This window comes from Malaclemys terrapin, chromosome 7, assembly GCF_027887155.1.
Source record: "Malaclemys terrapin pileata isolate rMalTer1 chromosome 7, rMalTer1.hap1, whole genome shotgun sequence".
NCBI classification, from domain to species: domain Eukaryota; kingdom Metazoa; phylum Chordata; order Testudines; family Emydidae; genus Malaclemys; species Malaclemys terrapin.
In genome coordinates, this window is record NC_071511.1 from 68,821,997 (window position 1) to 68,843,408 (window position 21,412).

General features: G+C 39.1%; 1 protein-coding gene across 16 annotated transcripts in view; it reads left to right on the forward strand.

Moving 5' to 3' along the window:
- The window catches only part of ZMIZ1 (zinc finger MIZ-type containing 1), a 490,731-nt gene extending 471,138 nt beyond the window's left edge, over nucleotides 1-19,593 (forward strand). For 11 of the 16 annotated variants that reach the window (XM_054033720.1, XM_054033719.1, XM_054033729.1 and 8 more), the window contains 7 exons: nucleotides 499-566; nucleotides 1,481-1,549; nucleotides 2,215-2,462; nucleotides 2,861-2,941; nucleotides 5,368-5,531; nucleotides 11,209-11,457; nucleotides 15,303-19,593. In XM_054033720.1, the coding sequence (XP_053889695.1) occupies nucleotides 499-566; nucleotides 1,481-1,549; nucleotides 2,215-2,462; nucleotides 2,861-2,941; nucleotides 5,368-5,531; nucleotides 11,209-11,457; nucleotides 15,303-15,410 (987 nt within the window). In that variant the 3' untranslated portion in view covers nucleotides 15,411-19,593. The remainder of the gene's footprint in view (nucleotides 1-498; nucleotides 567-1,480; nucleotides 1,550-2,214; nucleotides 2,463-2,860; nucleotides 2,942-5,367; nucleotides 5,532-11,208; nucleotides 11,458-15,302) is intronic. The other 5 variants (XM_054033730.1, XM_054033731.1, XM_054033736.1 and 2 more) reach the window with 3 other exon arrangements.
- The last annotated feature ends 1,819 nt before the right edge of the window (nucleotides 19,594-21,412 follow it).

The following is a 21,412-nucleotide window of genomic DNA, read 5'->3' on the forward strand; positions in this document are numbered from 1 at the left end:
CCAGGCATTTGAAAATGGGCTGAGAAATTATTGGAGGGATCAGTTGGCGATTGAGTTTTTAAGTTACCCAGTTTTATTGATTGTGGGTCCTCTTGAATTGTACTGCTGCACTCAAGGAATTATTTGTGATGTATTTTTAAGCCATATCAAGGGTGCCTAGAACATATGGTCAGCACTTGGCTTTAGCATTTAGTAAATGTAAATAAATAAACACAATGCATCTGCTTGTTTTGAACAATTCCTATTACCAATCACTATCCAAGAAAATGATCCCCCTTCTTTGTCTTCATTTTTTTACCAAGGGGGGAAATGTTGGAAAGTCTCATGTGCCTTTATGCAGCAGGGAAAAGGATATTTCCCGTAAGCCACCTTCTTACTTCTGAAGATTTATGTCTCAGTGCTTGCAGTCTTGTTTCTCCGCTGTCTGCAGTTTTATTTTTGCTCAGTTGGCTCAGTTAATATGGTCTGTTTGTGTGTGTGTGTGTATTTGACTTGCAGTGCTTTGATCTGGAATCTTACTTGCAACTGAACTGTGAACGAGGAACTTGGAGGTGTCCTGTATGCAAGTAAGTGAAACATTATGTCAAATGCAAGTTGCATAGAATTTGTCCCAAGTTATCTTCCAAAACAAACAATAAGAGGCAATAGGATAGAGATGTTAAAAATTGTTGAAAAGAATGGAGAAGGCCATTAAGAATGTTTGGTTTATCTTGTTCTATGTTACAAGAATATGGGGACACTCCATGATATTTAAAAGGCGACAAAATTAAAATGAATGAAAGAAAATACTTTCCCCTGCAATTCATAACCGGTGGCTCACTGATTCAGGATATTAATGAGGCAAGGAGTTGTGCAGGATTAAAAAGAGATTTGAACCTTTATATTGATAAGATTGGTACCTACCTGGTTATTTCAGCTAGGATAATAGTTACTAAGGCTGTCATTCCTTATGCATCACAGCATGAACTCCAGATAAATTCAGGAAGAAACTCTCTACCAAGCAGCGGTGGCATTGGACAATTGAATTGTGGGTTCATTGCCTTCCTCTGGATCATCAAGTGTAAGCCACAATCAGAGACAAGATACCAGAGTAGAAGGACTTCTGGTCTGTTCTGAGATTGCATTTCTGTTCTTCTATGTTGTAATTCACAAATGACTAAACTTCAGATGAGCAGATATTAAAGTGCTCACATTCAGTACATCCACTGGGAAAATATAGGCAAGGTCACGTTTTAGAGGTGGGAATCAATCTACTGTAGAGGGGGAGAGGAAATCTACACTGAACTTGAAACAGTAATGCACTGCTCCTTATAATGTTTTAATCTGGGGATAGGCTAGTCACAAAATCCAAGTTCCTGAAGAAAGTGTGTGGCACATCCAGTAACTGAACAGGTCTCATTCTGGTGACTTACCCCCAAACCATCCTTCCTCTCTATATACATACTTGCAGCTATTACAATTTAGGCTTCTTCCTTTCTAGTAAAACTGCTCTACTGGAGGGCTTGGAGGTCGACCAGTATATGTGGGGTATTCTGAACGCTATACAAAAGTAAGTGAACTCTCTTTATTTCCGGTTTTGGTTCTGACCAGCTGCATCAGTTCTCTGCTTGGGTTAAAAAGATTTTCCCCAGAATGAGTAGGGATCTTTAAAGGTATTAGATCTGTAAGTTGCAAGGGAGAGACTGAATAGCTTGGGTTACTGAGTATGAAGCTTGTCACCTGTTCAATTGCAGGGCAGGTTAGTAGTAAGTGAAATTCATTATAAATCTGATGGCTGTTTGGTAACTTAGGTGAAGTGACTTGGTCTTAGTCTGGTTGCTAATGGACCTGGCTCCTAATTGGCACTCTTGATGGCAGACTCATCAGAGAGGCAAAAGATGGAATGGGGAATGAACAATTTTCTCGCTTCTAGAAGCGACCCGTCTAACTCAGGTTGGTGGCACTTTAGGCAGGACCATACAGAGATGTTTGCAATGCTGCAGTCCTACTGTACCCACTTGTGGACAAAGGGAGGAGTTCATTTTTCAAGACTCTGAAACTATCACCTTTTAAGAGTGCTGCCTACACATTCTTTGCAAAGGAAACACTTTGAAATTGTATTGTCTTTGGGGCAAATGGAATTCACAAGTTACAATGCAGCTTTTCGTGGGAAGTTCAGAAGAACTGATAGCAAAGCAAGAGCCAGTGATATTGTAAGTTGTTTCTGTCTTATAGCTCTGAGTTTGAAGAAGTTACAATCGACCCAACGTGCAGTTGGAGGCCAGTCCCTATAAAGTCAGATATTCACATCAAAGATGATCCAGATGGCATTCCTTCCAAGAGATTTAAAACCATGAGTCCCAGCCAGATGATCATGCCAAATGTGATGGAGATGATTGCAGCTTTGGGTCCCGGCCCATCACCTTACCCATCCCTTCCACCTCCACCAGGGGGCAATAACTCCACTGAGTATGGTAACCAAGGTTGGTTTTATTATTTCAAGAGTATAGAAAACATATCCCAAAAATTGTTGAGCGATTCAGTCAGTTTTTGTGATCCACATGTGTAGCAGTGTAATCTATGAATGCCCTTGCATGGAAGATTGTTTGAGCAAGTAAGAAAATATACAGCTACTGATATGAAACACTAACGCAGCCCTTTCACTTTAGAATTTATTTAGGCAAAAATCTGTAATGAAGTAAATCAATTATTCTCACCCATTTTATGATAAAGCACCTCTATCCCCCCTACAATGGATGAGCAGCGGCTGCTCCCATGTCTGCTTTTGTCATGCCCCAACACAGTTCCCTTCATCTTGCTTTCTGTCCATTTCCTCCATCCCTCCCTTTGGTGACTTCCTTTCCCTGTTCCCGCTCTACAGAAGGCCACATACTGCTGAGGGTGATAACCATGGAGAAGCTTGGGCCAGTGGGCTGCCGTCTGAGCCTGCAGTCCTGTACATGTAAGCTTCTCCATTGGCCAGCTTCATTAAGGGCCACTGTGGGTGTAGGGACAGAAGGTGGGCAACTTTTAAAGAACCATACACCGCTTTGCTGAGAAGCACAGGAGTGTTTTTGCATTAGGAAGTCAGATTTAGAGTCATGCAAATTTCTCCACCACCACATGCCCCAAGGTTGGGAAACACTGGACTAAATGCAGGCGGTGGAGATATCTATTCAAGGACCTGGTATATTATAGGGGCAGGTTGTAGCTCAAATTCTCATGATATTGTTGTAAAACTAGAAACAATTATCTTTGCAGTGGTATGATATGACTCTCAGTACAACTCTCAGTAGTTTCAGAAAATGTCATTACAAGACAATAGATGTGCTTCTTACAGGCATTTTGGAGAGAATATATATATATAATTTACTCCAATGATTGTGAGACCAACAACAGATTATCCAGCTTTTTGAATTATCAAGTAGGGGAACAAACACTATAACAATATCATGGGTACTCCATCACAAAGTGTGTTTCACTCAGCCAATATGGAGGAAGCGTAGTTAGAGCATGAGACCAGGAGTCACTTAATTTGGGCTTTGCTCCCTGCTCTTCCCACTGACTGTGACACCTGGGGCAAATTACCTCTTTTCCTCTCATTACACATAGCCGGACAGTGAGACTGAGTGTTTAAAAGCATTTAATGTCCTGTGATGAAAGGCACTGTAGAAGGACAAAGTAGTAGTAATAGTACTACTTTGATGTTCGTAGCTTAGTTTTATTTATTTATTGCAATATTTTCCAGTATAGCAGTAAACACACTGCAGTATGTCAATAATACGAGACCTCATTCCAGCTCCCTGCTACTAAATCTTTCCTGAGAAATGGTGTGAGACCAGCTCTGTACTATGAGACTTATCCAGTTTGCAGATTAGCAAAGTGAGAATTAGAAAGGCTCTACAGCATTTACATGATAGATCAAAGTCCCAACTTCTTTGAGAAATACTCTTACATGGCTAATGACTTCTATTCCTCTGAGATTAAACTTCTGTGCTGAAAAGCAAATGATGCAGATACTTCAGTTTGTCAAACTACCTGCTTGACTTGTACATTTAAAGCTGCTCTACTTCAGCTGACAAACTGCAAACAAGCTCCAAAGCCGTTGTATTATTTCAGAGCTCAATATGATCCCATTCCTGGCTTATGTGATTGCTTGGTAGCTTTAGTTCAGTTTCCACTGTTCATATCAAGTAAACCACCAGAGTTGGCAGCCCAGTTGGAAATCTTAACAGAGACACCCAGGATAGAAAAGGATATGGAGGGTGAACTTATCTGTACACCTATAGAGGATCAGTTCGGAAGAGAGTTGGAGCACAGTCGCTGGAATGGAATGGAGCAAAACACACTGGTGCTGGCCATACAGTACCTTCTCTGCAGACAAAGAGAGGATTTTATTCTCTAGATATGGCAATCTCCCATCCCTCACCAGCTCTAACTTCATTTAAAACTAGGTGAGTGAGGGCTAAAACCAAAACATTTATTTTGAAAACCCCTGGAACTTTTGTGCTTCAGACTCAAACCAACCTCAATTTAGTTTTGGAAATTCATTAATCTTCCGTTAAGAATGTGCACTTCATGTTTTAAAATGTTGGCCGCAGTCAGATTGTAACACTGCAAATTAAAAGAATAAATGCCTTAAAAAGTAGATCATTAATGTTCCATTTTCCAAATCACTGAGTGAATTTTATTAGGTTTTGTGAAAACAAGGAACATGATAGCACAGGCTTGAGCCAAAGCATTAAGGCCTCTTCTGTATTAATCTTAAAGGAAGCTATATGTTTACTCTAAAGAGGGGGCAGGAAAATAGATGCCAACTGTGAGCACGCACTGCAGTAACTTCCTTACGCAGTTCTGCCAATAAGCCTCCTGATTAACTGCAACAAGCGTGTAATCCTAGTTAGACAATAATCTTTAGGAACAAAGACCACCACACACTTTTGGATGTAGGACATCAATCAAATTTGAACCCATGTCCCCAGAAGTGGAATATCCTCCAGGATTTTATGTCTTCGCTACTGTGTATTGTTTTTCTCCTTTCTTAAATGAATGTGCTAAGTTGAAGTGGTTGCCATTTAAAATACCAGCATTTGCCAAGTTACTACATGAATGTATCTGAGCTGCTTCAGTTTCCCCTTATTCATAGAATAGGAACTATGTGGTATCAATCGGTGAATGGTTACCTTTCTGTGGAAGACGACATATAAGAGACTGGTTTGGTATTTGTTTCTCTTCCTCTACTTTGCTCTAGTACACAGAACAAAATTCCACAGTAAGAGTCCAAATCACTGCATTGCAGCGCTGTGCAGTGTGAATTGCACTGTTGAGGGAGCAGTGTGAGAAAGCTAAGAGTCTCTTTCATGGTAACTCTTTTTTGGCTTTTTTTAGGCAACAGTTACCAAGGTCATGGCAATTTTGATTTCCCTCATGGGAATCCTGGTGGAACTTCTATGAACGACTTCATGCACGGGCCACAGCTGTCTCACCCTCCAGACATGCCGAGCAGTATGGCAGCTCTTGACAAACCCCTCAGTCACCCCATGCAAGAATCAGTAAGTAACCTTACACCAGATCTTTCTGTTTTTTCCTTATGCAGGGTGGAGGTCTTGCAGCACTAGAGGAATCTGTATCAGACTGTGAGCTGTTCATAGCTCTTAGTGGATTCCCCTTGTCAATTCTTAAAAAAGATATGTCCTGGTAATAGAGTCAGAAGTGCCACGTTTAGAGTCTAGGTTGGGGCCTGTGAAGCAGCAGTTCTGAGCTTTTTGAGTTGTCACTCTACCTTGTCTATTTGAAAGAGGCAGCCTGGTCCAGTATGTTAGTCGCAGTGGTTTGTGCTAGCACATGGAAAACATAGATTTCATTCCCAGTGTTTCATTCCCTAGGCAGCAGGGTCTGTAAATACTCATCCTCAACAGAGAGCCTGTTAAAGCATGGCACTGACTAGCTTCAACGCATGGGTGCTATCTTGTCTGCCTTTGTCCTTTGGGAGAGAATTTTGCATCACAGTATTGTAATATTGTATCCTTCCCAAGGTAAACTGAGGCGGGAGGGGGTAAACAGCCTGTAAACTGGTCTGGCAGGACATAGGAGAGTACCTTGGATGAGGCGAGGTAGACCTGTGGATTTCAAGGATAGATGCCAACTCTGTGCTGAAAGGACATCAGTTGTTGAGGAGAGAAAAAAACAGGATTCTCAGATCTCAGATGGAGACACAAGACCACAAGTTAGGAACAGAGTTTGTTCATTTCAGAACACTGGATTGTGACTATTTCATGTACGGAACTTTATATCCAGAAAATACAGCACTGCAGCAACATCAGCAGTACAAAACCTAACAGCAACACTTAGCTTTTAGGCTTGGCTAATCATCTGTTTTAACTAGCGCAGTACAATTTAATGTGTGTATATATATATCCCCCTCTGTATTTGTTTAAGTAACAGGGTAGGGGCTGTATATCGTCTGGCACTGCGTTACATGCAAAGGAAGAATGCAAAACTTGACATGTCAGATGTGCCGCGTTTTTAGTGAGTATTGTGAAGTACATTTACAGTGTGTGACATGGACATGTGGTGCCAGCAGCTTAGGACAGGGCTCTTCTAGATAGCAGCAGGTTTTCCTGAAAGAGGGTGGTGGGGAATTTGGAAGACGGTAATAAAGGAAGAAGAGAAAAGGGAACTTAGGACAGGCCCAAGTGTCCCAGTGAACAGAAGGCTGGCGGCAGAGGAAAAGTCCAGAAACCATAGCAACTTTGTGAATTGTAGGCTAATAAGCAATAGTGCAAGGCATACGTACAAGCCTTGGGAAATCAGCTTGTTGAACCGTCCAGACTATCTGTATCAGAGCCAACTGAAATAGCCCTAAAATATAATATAGTGAGGATTTGCTACCAGCAAGAACTATCCATGCAAAGCAACTATCCCTTTATATAAAGGCTGCAGGGACTTCTGCTTTGCCTCCAGCTATGAAACACTTCAAACAAGAGTCCTAAGCCAGCCAGTGCAGATTGAGTTCATCAGAGTTAAGCAATGTCACTGCTCCTCTAGTTGGCCCAGTGACATTTCACATGACAAGTGGCAGAAGATTCAAAAGGCAAGTGGCTTGATATTAGAATGCAGAGCTTGAGGAGCTGTGTGGCCTTCGGTAAGCTAAGAGAAAATATGAAGGGCAAAATTTTCTCCAGTCTCTGGGCTTCACTTGGTGCAGGAGACTGAAGGGGCAATTATGGAGCTATTTATGGCTCCTTGATTCTGTGGTCAGTTTGTGAGCTAGTTACTCATACTAGTTGGTAACTGATGGAACAGAGCTTTGCTTTGTTTCGCTTTCTCCCCACTAGGAAGTGCACTCTATGCCAGTGGAGTGGAGATGGCACTAAAGTAGGCTCCATCCAGTTTATGTCAGCTGATAGTTCCTTCCTGTACATGAGGGGGATTCTCAGCTGACAAGTTATAGCCAGTTTCCATCTCCCTTGTGCTGCCTGAATAGCACAAGGAAATCAGATTGGATTAGAGAATCTTCCCCTAAATCTTCAGATAGTTCCCGTAGAAGAGGTTACGTCAGGATTCTAATTTAGCTATTTGAGTATTATAAAGTATTCATTTTTATCCCTTTGTCGTTCTTTCTCTTCCCTCCCTTAAAATTATAAATCTTGGCTTGACCTATAGCAAGCATTCAGGAAAGATTACTTTAAACCCTCAGCTTTTCAGTAACTGCATTCCATTGCACAGACTCATAAAGTGCATACCTGAACTGGACATCAATACATTAAAATAACTAAGTAACACACTGCATGATAAGAGATGTATTAACACACAAACTACTCAATGACCATTTTTTATATGCTGTTTACCTTTAGCGCTATACAGATAGCTTGTTTATTATTCTGCTATTCACTGAGAATATAGAAATATAAAATTGCCATACCAATGGCCATCTAGGCCAGTGTCCTGTATCTAACTAACATTGAGCAATGAATGCCGGATACTTCAGAGGAAGTTGCAAGTAATCCCTTAATGGACTATATAGAGTAGCCTGCATAGAGGGGAAGCTAGTGAAACTTGATCCTTCTTCACACACAATGTAGATCGCTCCAGGAAATGTGTGTGGTGAGACATAGACAGATTCTGGTAACAGTGAATTTGATCATCAGAAATATCATTGTCAACAGTGGTGTTCCACCTATGTAGCAAGAAGAGAAAATCAATCCCCAATCCAGCGTGTGGCTACGAGAGGAGAAATAAACCCCTAGATTATAAAGTATTTTGGTATTCCGTGGAGGGAAAGGCTCTATACAGATGTAAGATAAGACTGCAACATAGTAGGTGCAATTCCTTCATACTTATATATTTTCATAACATTTCAGAGGTTTCAAATAAGTTTTAAGGAGAAGGAGATTTCAGACTAATTTCAAGCCTATTGCTCTGAAAAGCAGAGGAGAAGAAGAGTTCCATATGAACGTGGTACCCAGATTAATACCGTACATTTAGCAGCACTGTAATTCTCTGCAGTGAGATCCAAAGATGGGCTGCCGAATTTACCTCTTAGTCCTTTTCCCAACATCAATTTTCTATTGAGGTCAAAGGAATATTAGGTTTTGGCTGGCATTTTCAAAATAGCTAAGCAGGTGTACTTCACATCAAGATTCCTAGAACTTAGTGTCAGTCTTATAACTGTGGTCAGTGCCATTTTGTGACATTAAATTGGAAAAGGGGCTTGCATCCCTATTTCTGGTATAAACTGCTATTGTATAGATTGTGTATATCTCCATTTTAAGTTATAGGAGTACAAAAACCCAGAAAAGTTTGTGGTCTTAGATGTCTTTGGTGTGTATGCCACGCTGTAAAACAAAAGCAGTTTTGTTAGACTGTGCATCCAGCTTTTTTATAATGTGGATTTGTGTCTCTAAGATACAAGGATAGGGACATGAAGAAATTAAAGATGTCTGAGTGATGTTTAGAAATGCTGCATCCTGCTTTTGCATCCTCATGGGCTTTTTTCCACGGGTAGATTTTATGAGGTTTTATGGTAAATAATACACTAAATAAGGTGGATTTAAAGCCCAGATGTCTGTCTGAGACACAAGTTCACCTTATAAACAACACTCAAATGTAGAGTTAGACATTGGTCTATAATGCAGCTTTTTTGGATTCCCTATCCTTTGATGTTGTTATGAACGATCATTGTCCATCCAGTAAATAGCTCAGGCACCAAAATATTTATTTCGCTAGCCAGAAATATCATTTGTCAACAGTGGTATTCACATATTGCCTAAAATATTTCTCTGCTTTGAAGTGTGTCTGTCTGAGAACATAAGAATGACTCTTGGTTTAAATAATTGGTTTTATAAATTTCTAGCAATTATTCCAGCATACTTATACTGTTGTGCCTTTTCAGTTTAAGTGGCATAAATTAAACAGGAGTCCAAGATAATCATATTTTTTTTAAAAATCTTTCCCATTTTATCAACACTACTTTGAATTATTAAAAATAAATATATTTTTAAAAATGCTAGCTTACTTTTCCCGACTTCTGGTGTACATTTACTCACTTGGTTAGATATACACTGACTGTCCAATTTCTCTTGCATTTCATAACTTTATTAGCTTTGACACTCATGTACAGTAAGGCCTGTACTTGTATCACTACATCAGTGAGGGGTGTGAATTTTTTTTTTTTTTTTTGGTACTGATCTAGTTATACCAGTAGAACCCTTACTGTGGACACAATTATACTGGCATAAAGGTGCTTTATAACTAGTACAGAGCTTATTCCCCTTCCTGTATGGGAATAACTATACTGGCATAACAAAAGCCCACACTAGAGTGGGTTACACCACTTTAACTATACCAGTATAGTTAAAGGAGTGCAATTTTGTGTTGACAAGGCTTAAGGCTCCCTTGCACTATTCTGGAAATATAAAGAGACCTAAATTACAGTTACACCCACTTTCAGCACCATTTACATAGCCAGAGTATTGTAAAGGGCCCTCTGTGTAAATGACAGTCAGGCCCACTGGAAATTAAAATACAGAATTGTAGACAAATATTTGACTAAAAATGACTGGTTTCAGTTATATTTTTGACTGTTGTAAAATATTTCTATTAACATAGGCTTTTATAATAAACCTCCCTTTTACTTTCCAAAAATTAAAATTAAAATGTTCTAGCTAAATAACCTGACAATTCCCTTTGAAGTGAATTCTGACAGAGTTTTCCTGGCTTTTGTCGGTTTGTGTTGGATTGTTTTCATGCTGTTGTTTGCATTTGCTCTTTTATTTCAGCTCTACTTTGTGGCAATATGTAGCATTCCTCAAAAAATGTTCACATTTGCTTATCCATCTACCCAATTAACGTGAACACATTGGTTCCATGAACATTCATGCACTTTTTTTCTCATGGCACCAAGATCAAATTCCCAGGAACACTCCAACATTAAAGGTAGCATGGAAAGGAAGGGGGGAAATAGGGCTTGTGCCCTTTGATTGCTTCTTTATGATGTGAATTGAAGAACAGAAGACCATTCCCCACCACCCCAATAACAGAGTTTTGAATATTTGTTTAATTTGGGGGGTTGGAATTTTTTTGCACATAGAAATGTCAGGACTGGCAAGTCCTCACCCTCTCGGACTTTGAAAGAGGAGTTCTTGGGTGACTCAGAGGTGGACTGGGAACTTTCTCCGCCTTTAACTGAAGGACAGAGGTCCCTGACAAAGAAAGGTTTTCTGCCAGGTGTTTTTAATAAAGTAATAATCAGAATGGAATAAAGTGTTGTTAATATTACCAACTTAACCAAAATAGTCTGAATAATGATCACTTGTCTTCTCAGTTAAGCAGGTTTCCCTTGACTAGCTTCTTTGATGTCACCTACTATTTCTCCAGTCATCCATAGACACTTCCAGGAAAAACAGGGTCAACCAGACCTGGATTATTAATGCAAAGAAATAAGCAGAACCTTCCGACCCTGCTCTTTTCTCACGTTTAAGGCTTTGTTTACCCATCATGAAGAAGCAAATAAATAGCACAAATTCAGTGCCCTCCCCCCCTTTGCGGAAAACCTTTAAAGAGACAAACATTTCCTCTGATATTGGGATATGGGATTCTCTTTTCTGATGGCTTTTTTTGTTTTGTTTTGTTTTAACATTCAGTTGAGGAATTTCATTTTCTTCAAACACCTTGAGCACTGTACCTTGTGGCCTCACTTTCTTTTCCTGCTTTTTTCCTCCTTCGCAGATCCCTCATCCTGGCAGCACTGATCAATCCCATAGTTCCATGCAGCAAGGTTTGCACGTACCTCACCCCAGCAGCCAGTCAGGGCAGCCATTACATCACAGTGGTCCTCCTACCCAGCAGTCCCGGCAGCCACCACAGGCCGCTTCTAGCAACCATCCACACAGTGACCTGACTTTTAACCCCTCCTCAGCCTTAGAAGGTCAGGCTGGTGGACAGGGAGCATCTGACATGCCGGAGCCCTCACTGGATGTAAGTTTGTGTCATACTATCATCTGCCTGCCTTGGAATGTGCTTTACATTTCTGAGAGATGGCGGGGGAGGGCAGGGAGAGGGAAGGGGAAACAGCTTTCACAGCACATGTCATCGTTTCATGCATTGTTACATGAACGTAATCACTGAAGCTGAGATGATAGGCACTCTTGGCTTGCTGAGAAAACCTTTCTGTTGTAAGCAGCTGCATGACACGCAAGCCGTATCTTCTTTCTAGTGAGGGTGTTTCCATGGGGCCAACCTTTTCTCAAGACAACAGATCATTTAAGCATCTGATTTGTTTTTCTTCTTTGGACTGGTAAGCCTGCATATTAAGGGCTAGATCCTGAAGTTACCACAGGCCCTGAGTCAGGGGCAGGGCACAGTTGCCCTCCCCAGGTGAATGGACTGAATTGTACTGAGAAAGTCACAATTCAGAGCCTGCTTCCCCCCTTGCTCCTAGGACATAGTAATCTGCGCCAGTCTGGCATCCTTTACCATCCCTTTCCGTGCTAACTGGTGTCTGGGTGAAAGCTTATCTCCACCCACACCCACCTGTGCAGTAGCAGCCCTGCAATGGCTGCTCTCCCTCACTATGCACTGACCAGCCCTGACGGTTCCACTGCAGAGGAGCAAGCTAAGAGAATGCCTTTTGTCCCTTTACTTCCCTGTTTGGTTGCTTAAGGCAGCTCATGACTGAATCCTGAGTTACTTCTGTATCCTGTTTTAAGGCAAATCGTAATCCTCTCTTTCAAACAAGGTTAAGGAGTTAGTTTATCTGTCTCCAGGAATCCTTTTGGTCAGCCAGGCACTTCTTCGAACATACATTTCTTAATGCTAGGGTTTGGTTTGATTTGGTTTGGTTTTGAATACCTTGCTCCTATCCTCATATTTTCAGTCTCTATTGTGAACTCAATACATGGTGTGATTATAACTTCCAAAGAAGTGCTTACTGTTGTGCTGCAGTCTTGCACATGTATTTATTGCTCGTGCTTTTAAATGTTCTCTGTCACAGAACAGCACTGTGTCTTTAAATAACCATACAAAAGGAGGAAGGATGGAAGTAGGGGAAACAGGATGACCCAAGTCATTTTGGTCATTCCTCCTTTAATAACTATGAAAGTTCTAGGCAGGTCAGTTTCTAAGGCCATGTCTACACTTACAAGCTTACAGCGGCACAGCTGTACTGATATGGGTGCTACTGTAAGAGTGCTCCTGGAGCCACATTATGCCGACGGGAGGGAGCTCTGCCATTGACATAATAAAACCAGCTCAACGAGCAGAGGTAGCTATGTCAATGGGAGAGCGTCTCCTGCCGACATAGTGCTGTGCACACAAGCACTTATGCTGGCAAAATGTTTGTCGCTCTGGGGGGTGTTTTTTCACACCCTGAGCGACAAAAGTTTTGCCCACATAAGTGCTAGTATAGACATGGACTTACTGTGAGCCAGATTCTGCTGCCATTCATAGCAAGCTCACTTAAGCCGTTGGGGGATGCACTTTGAGGGGGCAGAGACTGAACAAAGCCATTAAAGACCACATTCAAATAGTGTTAATGGGTCACATAAACAGCTAGGCTCCTTCTCATACACATGTTTAGGTAACGTAGAGAATGCTCTTTTGGTTGAAGCACTCATTCTTTGGGGATAATCATAGTATAGAAATCTGGATAGATAGAGATGGTTATCACCGATAGAGTCATGTTGGATTCTTGAAGAGGCCCTGAAATTGCTTTACCTAGGTAATGAGACAAATACTGCAGAATGTTCAGTGGGAGTTCTTTGAGTTCATTAGGTGATGACTTCAGTGAACATGTTATGAAGTAACGATTGGATAAAAATGCCATGCAGTGTTATCAGTGAACTAAAAGATAACTTCCAAATGTGCAGTGGCTAATAATCTAGCATGGTGTACTCGTTGTTGGGCAGAATAATCTGCTTCAGTGTGGCTCAGTATGATGATTCCCATAACATGAGAATTTCTCTTCTGTACAAAGATCTACATTATCCAGATATAGCTGTAGATCTGTTCTTGTGTTTATACAGCAATTCAAGACACTCTAGTTTTCAGAAGTCTTCTTTTTACAAGCTCAGACAGTGTGCCAAGATACCTAATAACTGGCACAAATAACTAAACAGATTATGTTTACACAATAATTCACGGAGGGCCACACAGGTATAACTGCTTGGTTTCAGCCACATACTAACAACTCCCTGATCTTTTACAACTGCTTCTTTATTTTAAATGCACCCCCCAAACTTGGAAAAGTATGGCTTGTGGGATAGTGGAGGGAGAGATTGTTTACATCCACCCTTGCAAAAAATGAATACAGTGAGCCTCAATAACATTACGTTAATTCTTTATCATTAATTAACTGTAAGGTCTTGAGAGTGGGGGCTGCCTTGTACTCTGTATAGCGCTTTGCACGGTGGGGCCGTAGTTCTGAACAGGGCCCTCTATACAGAACTGTAATGCAAATTATACTAATGTCATTGCCCAGTAATCTTTGTGGTGACAATGCTTTTTTTACATTTAATGCATGTTCCTGAATAGAAGATAGATATTGTTAAGAACAATAACAATTATTTCCTCTGGGAGATGCAACTTTTTTAATCATCGCAATCATACTTTTAAAAAGCAAATACAAAAAATACAATCTTTGTGTTTCTCATAAAACTTAGAGATTATGTTTACATTTCATTTTTAAAATATTGCAATATAAATTTACCTGTTTAAAGTTAGGGAATGAAACCTGTATTTGCATAAGAATACTAAAAATATATTAGTGTAATGTTAATATACAAAGTGTAATATATTAAAGTCTAGCTTTTAGTTTTGCAGCATTGGATAAACACATAGCAACTACAAGTGTGCATCTGAGCTGCTATTTCATTTTTTGAAGTAATCCATATCTTTTATTTTGGCACTAAAAGAATTTTGAATATAAAAAGTGCTTATTACATACTCCTTTTCACTGCCACAGTTTAAATTTGTCATTTTTACTTTTTACCAAGAAAGTGTTAGGAGCAGAATAAACTGTAAAATGTCACTGGTTGTAAAACTGAGTAGTTAGGATTCCTGTGTATATGTCAGACCAAAAAGGGATCTGAATGGAATTTTGAAGAAGAATTTTTCCCTGTTTGAAGCATTATGTCAGTGGGAATATATCTCAAAATATTTCTGCAGTTACTCTTCAAAAGCTATAGTGAATAGTGAGTGCACTCTGCTGTCAGACGGGTATAGTGCCTCTGAGTCATTAACCCAGCTTGGGTCACCCATAAGATACTGCTGCCGATTCATCTTTCCATGCAGATATGCATAATTCTACTTTGCCTACATAAAGCTGAGAGATAATTGTTGATCAAACTTAGTGCATATTTAGAGTATGTATTTGCGTATAGCTTTTATGAGTGCTCCCTATGAGAAAGTCATATACATGGGCAAGAAAAACCTTTGCAAATATCACCAGCCAGGGAATAAATTGTAACCCATGGAATAAAGTCACTTTGCCCTGCACAAAAGGAATTCATGTTAAGGATGTTGGCCTTGAGACTGTAATTGACGTACTGGGATGACTGCAATTCTTATGCCAAAAGTGGGTTATACAGACTTTCCCAGGCAAGAGCTCAGACTAGATGATCACAGTGGTTCCTTCTAGTCTTATACTCTATGAAGTGGCCAAAAAATCTTGACATTACACCATCTTAATTTCTTGTTTATGCTTTGGATTTGTTCTGATGTAGATACATTACAGTCAGTTTCCAGGTATGTGCAGTTTTTAATCCCTCGTTCTGCCAATCTGTTTTTATTACCTTTAATTTTCCTTTTAACTTTATATTTTGTAGCTGCTTCCAGAACTCACAAATCCAGATGAGCTGCTTTCGTACCTGGATCCTCCCGACTTGCCAAGCAATAGCAATGACGACCTTCTCTCTCTCTTTGAGAACAACTGAAACCCTATGTATTTTCCCCACTCCCTCACTTGTCCACACGTGGGTAGCTGCACAAAGAGGAATCTTCACACTCCCTTTCCACAGAAAAACCAACAAACTCAGACTCGATCGAATGGTGCACTCCCCGCTTTCTTCATCTCAGAACTGGTTTTGTCAGCTTCACTGACTGTGAAAGCAAGGCGAGGGGGAAAAAAGAAAGAAATGCAGTGATCTCGTAGACTGCCGCTACTTGTCATAACAAAGCATAGACAATAGTGCAGCTAATGGAAACCCCATTCATTGTTAATCCTATAGGGAGAGAGTTCTATGATACACATAGTGTGAAGTATACTGGCAAGAACCGATCTTGGCAAGGAAACAAAAGGCAAAAGAATGGAACTGTCCTAATTGACCGGTCTCGGAATGTCCTTCCAACGAGTGTTCTTCCATTTTTTTTAAACCCTTCCCCTGCTTTCCCTCCTTCCCCCCTCAACTGCAGATTTGTGTTGGACAAATTGTATTGGCCACACGCATAAAGGAAAACAAACAAACATCTAAATCACCAAAAAGCACAAATAATACAATAAAAATCAAAAGTCGGGAAGAAATGCATCAAAGGGAGACATCTGCATAACTAATGTTTGTCTTCAGTAGAGGAGCCCTGAGAATCTCCAGGCTGCAGACAGTGTGTGTTTGTGTTTATAAAGCGTAGGAATCTGCGACACCTGTTTGCAAGGGATCCCTCTGCTTAGACACACAGACTCAGAGAAAAAAACCTTTAAATTTGTTTTGGTTTTGGGGGGGGGGCGGGGAGATTGGTTTCCAATCACTACCATTTGTAACTGTGTCGTTATCCAATTGTTGACATGATTATTTTTATCCCATGTATCCATACAAAGCAGAAAAAGAGTGGGGAGGAAGTGTAAAAAGTTTTCTGTCTCCCAGAGCCTTCAGTGTGTTCAGCCTCTGTGTCATTAGATCCTCTGTACTGCACAATACCTAGCAGGACAAGCTGGATGAAGGCAGGGAAGAGCTCCATGCTGGATGGGGAGAGTGACATCGCTCTTGGCGGTTTTTGTTGTTTTTTTTTTTAAGAGCTTGAAAGGAGCATTGAAATTGGACAGACACCTTAGAGCTTCTCTTTTGTTTTGCTTTATGTTTTGTTTACAAGACTGTTACACGTAATTAAGCCTTTTTCCACCCTGCTTTTTTAACTCTTTAGCAGCCCAGGAGGTTTTATTTTTCAAGAAGGATGGGCATGGGGAGAATAAGTAATTGTTAGTAGGTTACTACTGCCCTCAACAGACCCTGCTGCCACAATCACTGTCTTGCCCTTGTGATCCGTGCTTCTCGTGTGGTTGCTTCTCCTGCATGAGCTTCCTACTGCTTCGGTGCCCATTTTTGTGCGCTCGCTCTCGCGCTCTCATAAATTATGTACAGTAGCTGTGTAAAAAGTGCATGTGTGCCAACTTTGCCCTCGTGGTGCGACATTTCAGCTTTTGCCCACTGTACAGTTATTGCTTTCTTTATTACAAAAGTAAATTTGACCACCACATCCCATCAAATAGTCCCTTAGTTGTTCTGAACAATATGTTTTAAACTTAAGTGCCAGATGAAATTTTGTTAGGATTTTTTTTGTCTGTTTGAATATGTAATCCCTCCTCCCCCATTTCCCTTTTAGTTTGCAATGCTGTAAATGGCATGACATGTGCTTACAGTTCTGGATTTGCTTTCCTCACCAAAGTCAATATTTGTAAATTCTTTGCGTATTTTTTGTTAACATTTCCCACTACTGCTGTACATGCATCGTGATATATATATATGCTAGTCCGCAGCACCTTGCTGTAGATATTAAAGGAAATGGCGGTTTAGTTCTTTTATTTTCCAATAGGCGTATTGAATTTGTCAAACATTTTATGTAGAGGTGTTCCCACGCTTATATTTTTCCTGTTTTACGTTTTTTTAAAAGGCGCTGTTCATTATGCAAAATCAATTATTTTAAGAATTGCTATTGTAAATATCTTTGTGAATATTTTAGTATCGTCTTTGATAATATTCAACATTTTCATCATCTGGTTATCATTTTGCTGGTGTTTTTAAATACCTTGTCTGGAAAAAAAAAATGGGTCCTTAAAAAAAAAAAAAAAGTAGGGTTCTTTAACAGAATGAGGGAGCATTTTTTCTTTGATAAATTAGCCCAACTTTCATATCCATTTCTCAAATGAATTGATACATCAGGCAGTACCTGGGTAATCAGGTTCCAGCTCTGCCATGCAAAGTGAATAATAATTTCCTGGGGCACAAAATAATCTTCATTGACTTGTGTGGGTGATTATGAGCTGGTTAGTGGCAGACATTTTGCCTACATCAGCAGAACTCCTAAAGCCAGCCCTGAAAACAAGTAAACATGCATTAAGGCAAGCAGCAAGTATATAAGATACAATATGTATATCACTCTTCTGTTCCTCCAGCCTTTGAGACTGGAGCTGTCTAACACATAAGTGTGTTGGTGGGTGGGGCAGGGAAACATTACAGTATGTTTTATTCTGCTTAGAACTGTCTTTTTCTTCTCTAGACTTGACCACATGTAGAGGATCTCTGCAGAATGTTAAAGAGATCTTGGTATAATACATGGTGACGTGGTTGTGGTGTGGTGCCACTCTCACACAATTAGTAGGAAAGACCATCCTTCAGTTACCAATGTGTTTTGTAGCCGGTTTTACTGTAGTAGTTTTCCCCCTGTATTTTTGCTGCATCATTTATGTAGGTGTTGAAGTCATTTGCATGGGCAGATAATGATAAACTGACTTTGTATTGCCTTTAGGTATTTGGGGGGTTTTAGTCATAGATCTTGGAATAAAGAACACTTCTCACTCTGAGTTGGAATTGGTTGCTCGGATTCTGTAATTGATTTTGTTAATGATTATTTAATTGCTCTACCCTATTGTTGCTCGAATAGCTGGCTAAATTAGCCACCTGAAATGATTCATCTATTAAAATGAGTCTACGCTTTTCAAACCAGATATGTTAAGAATCAATCTATTGCTAATTGGTAGTCGTCTAACTGTATCATGTAGAGGTACCTGTTGGGAAACATAAACAGAAAATCCCACAGAGAATGGCAATGTGGTTGGGGTGGTTTTCTACTTCGTACATTAATAACAGAGAATTAAATGGATATTTTAAGCCTACAGAAACACTTGGTTCCTAAGAAAAAGTGACACTAGGATTTTTAGCCATCATCAAACTGTCAGAAATTTGAGACAGTTTCAAGACTGTTCGTCAGCTGACGTCAGGTACTGTACAATAGATTCAATATGAAAAAACTTCTAAATGAAAATACGGATAATTTTTAATCTGTTCACTGCCATAATGTTAAAATGTAGGGAAAGACCTACCAAATAGGATAATCACAGTTATTTTCCTTTAAAGCTTAATTATTATATCAAATTCCCAGTAGTGTTTTAATCTGCTTTTTGGTTTTTAAAAATTGTTTCCTTATGGAAGCTCATCTGGGAAAGAACCCACAACGATCTACAGTCTGCCAAGACATTATTATAGGACTGACAGATACACACCGATGTCTGCAGTGGAGACTCAAGGGACATCTGTACATATGTAAATGATGAATAGAGACATGTTAACAGAAACGCATTCATTTTCCTTGGAATGTGCATTGTTTTTATTTTGCAGGAAAAAAAAAAGCTTGAAGCGCCATCTTATGTGGAAAATGAATCCTGTTCGTTAGCGTTTGTGAAGTCTCAGCATTTGTTTCACTTTCACTTCTGTAATATACTCTGACCCTTTGTGGAAAGAATTTTTTGTTTGTTTTGTTTTTGTTTTACCTACATGTAATAATTAGCTTAAGTGTACTAGTCTATCACCTGTGTATTTTTAGGGTGCTACAGAAATAATGAAGAAAATAAGGGGATTTAAAAAAATTGTAACCAAATTCATACTTTGTACAATTTTTGATATCATGATCAGAGGAGAATTAAAAAAAAAAAGTACAATCTGAAGTAACATGCAAAAATGGCCATTGTCTTTGTTTGTACATTGTATGTACAGTACAATGCAATCATTTCATACTTTAAACTGGTCAGAAAAAATAATTGTGATTTTTAGTCTTGCAAAACTGTATGTAGTTAGATGATGTGACAACCTAATATTTATCTAATAAATATGTATTCAGATGAAACCTGTATATTAGGTGTTCATGTGGTTATTTTGTATTTAAAAATCAAATTATTTGACAATTGCTAGACACATATATTCTGTTGTAACACTGAAATATTCTCATTTGCTCATGTTAATTTTTTTTCTAAATAAATTTACAAAATTAAGGTTTGGCTAATTGGCAGCGGTTTTGTAAATTTGAAGTTTCTTTTTAAAACAAACAAACAAAACCCAGTTTGTATGTTAATTTAAAAGTAACTCTAATGTATGTGGGAGGAAAAGTGAGAACAGCGAGGGCCAGTATTTTCTGTGAAAATTTTTGAAAGAAATAAAATAGTCTTTTTTTCAAAATATTCAATGGAATGTTTCTATTTTTCAATGAAAAACCAAAAAAATATTCAGTTTGAGGTTTTTCAAACTAAAACTGGAAAATTTTGAAGGAAATGAAATTTTTAATGGAAATTTTTTGTTTTAAATAAATGCTATTTGATTACAAAACTGATTTTTTTCCACTGGCTGTAGAAATTATGAACTTCAGTCCTTGTGTGGAAAAAAGTATTTTCAGATTCCTATTTCATGACTGAGGATAAAAATGTCATGGAAAAACATTGGTCAAAATGTTTTAGGCTCCTGAGTCACACACATTTTAAATATTCCATAACGTTTCATTGTAAAATCTTGTTTTATCACCTGTTGTGAAATTATACATGTGGCACAGATACTAATGTACTCTTGACAATTGTACCAGAACAACAAGTGAGGAGTTATGTATCCAGAATTGCCACATGCGGTTGTCATCGAGGTATGTCGTAAAGCAGTGCATTGGCAAGCATGCTAACATTGCTAAAGACTGAAAGGTAATCCTTTTATATAGCAAAAAGTGGAGCTAAATACAGAGGAAGCAGAGACATCATGATATATCTGTTCTAGGATGGACGTTAATGTTAAAGAATTAGTTGGAATTTTAAAGTCTTGTTGCAAGACTAATGGAGCTGCCTTTATATAATAATAATAATTAATAAATAAAAGGTAAGTTTCCCCAAGATTAATTGACTCTGCTCCGAACTAGTAACTAATTCTACTAGCCATTGTTAGCTCATAGATTTCTGCTGTGATTTCGTGGGATCAAGAGCAGCTGCCTCAAAACTATTGTTATTGCTAGTTTAGTACAGACTGCCTGGTGCTGTACAAGACACAGTGGAAGAATTGCTTCAAAGAGCTTACAGTCTAATTAGTCACAGTGCAAAATGCACTGGGAGGCTCAGACAAAGATTCTGTCTTGAAGGGTTTTGTTTTGTTTAGATGGGTGGTTGATATTTTTATGAAATACTTTATGGGTTAGCATTCGTGGGGCCACGTGAGATTAGAGGAGGGGTCTGAGAGGAAAGAGAATGGGTGACTAATATGCTGGGGAAGGGTAGTATCAAAACCCATCCCATAAAGGATTTCATTATATTGTCTGGATATCTAGTAGAGCTGGTCAGAAATCAAACATTGTATGGGAAAATACCAATTTCATCCACATTGTCAATGGGAAATTATCAAAAGATTTCATTTTGACATTGTTTTGATTTATGTTGTAATACAATGTATAATATAATAAACAGGTGAAACAATCCCCTAAAACAAAATGTTTTGACCTTATCAACACAAAACCTTTCAATAAGGTCAAGATAAAATATTATCTTGGCAAAAAATTCCAAGATTTCAACTTTTTGTCCCGGTTTGGGATGAGACAATTTCATAATGTTGGAATTTCCCATAGGATAGAGATTCCATTTTTGGCCAGTTTTAATATATAGGGCAACATGTAGCAAAAGGTAGTGTAGTGTAGTCTAGTAGGTAGG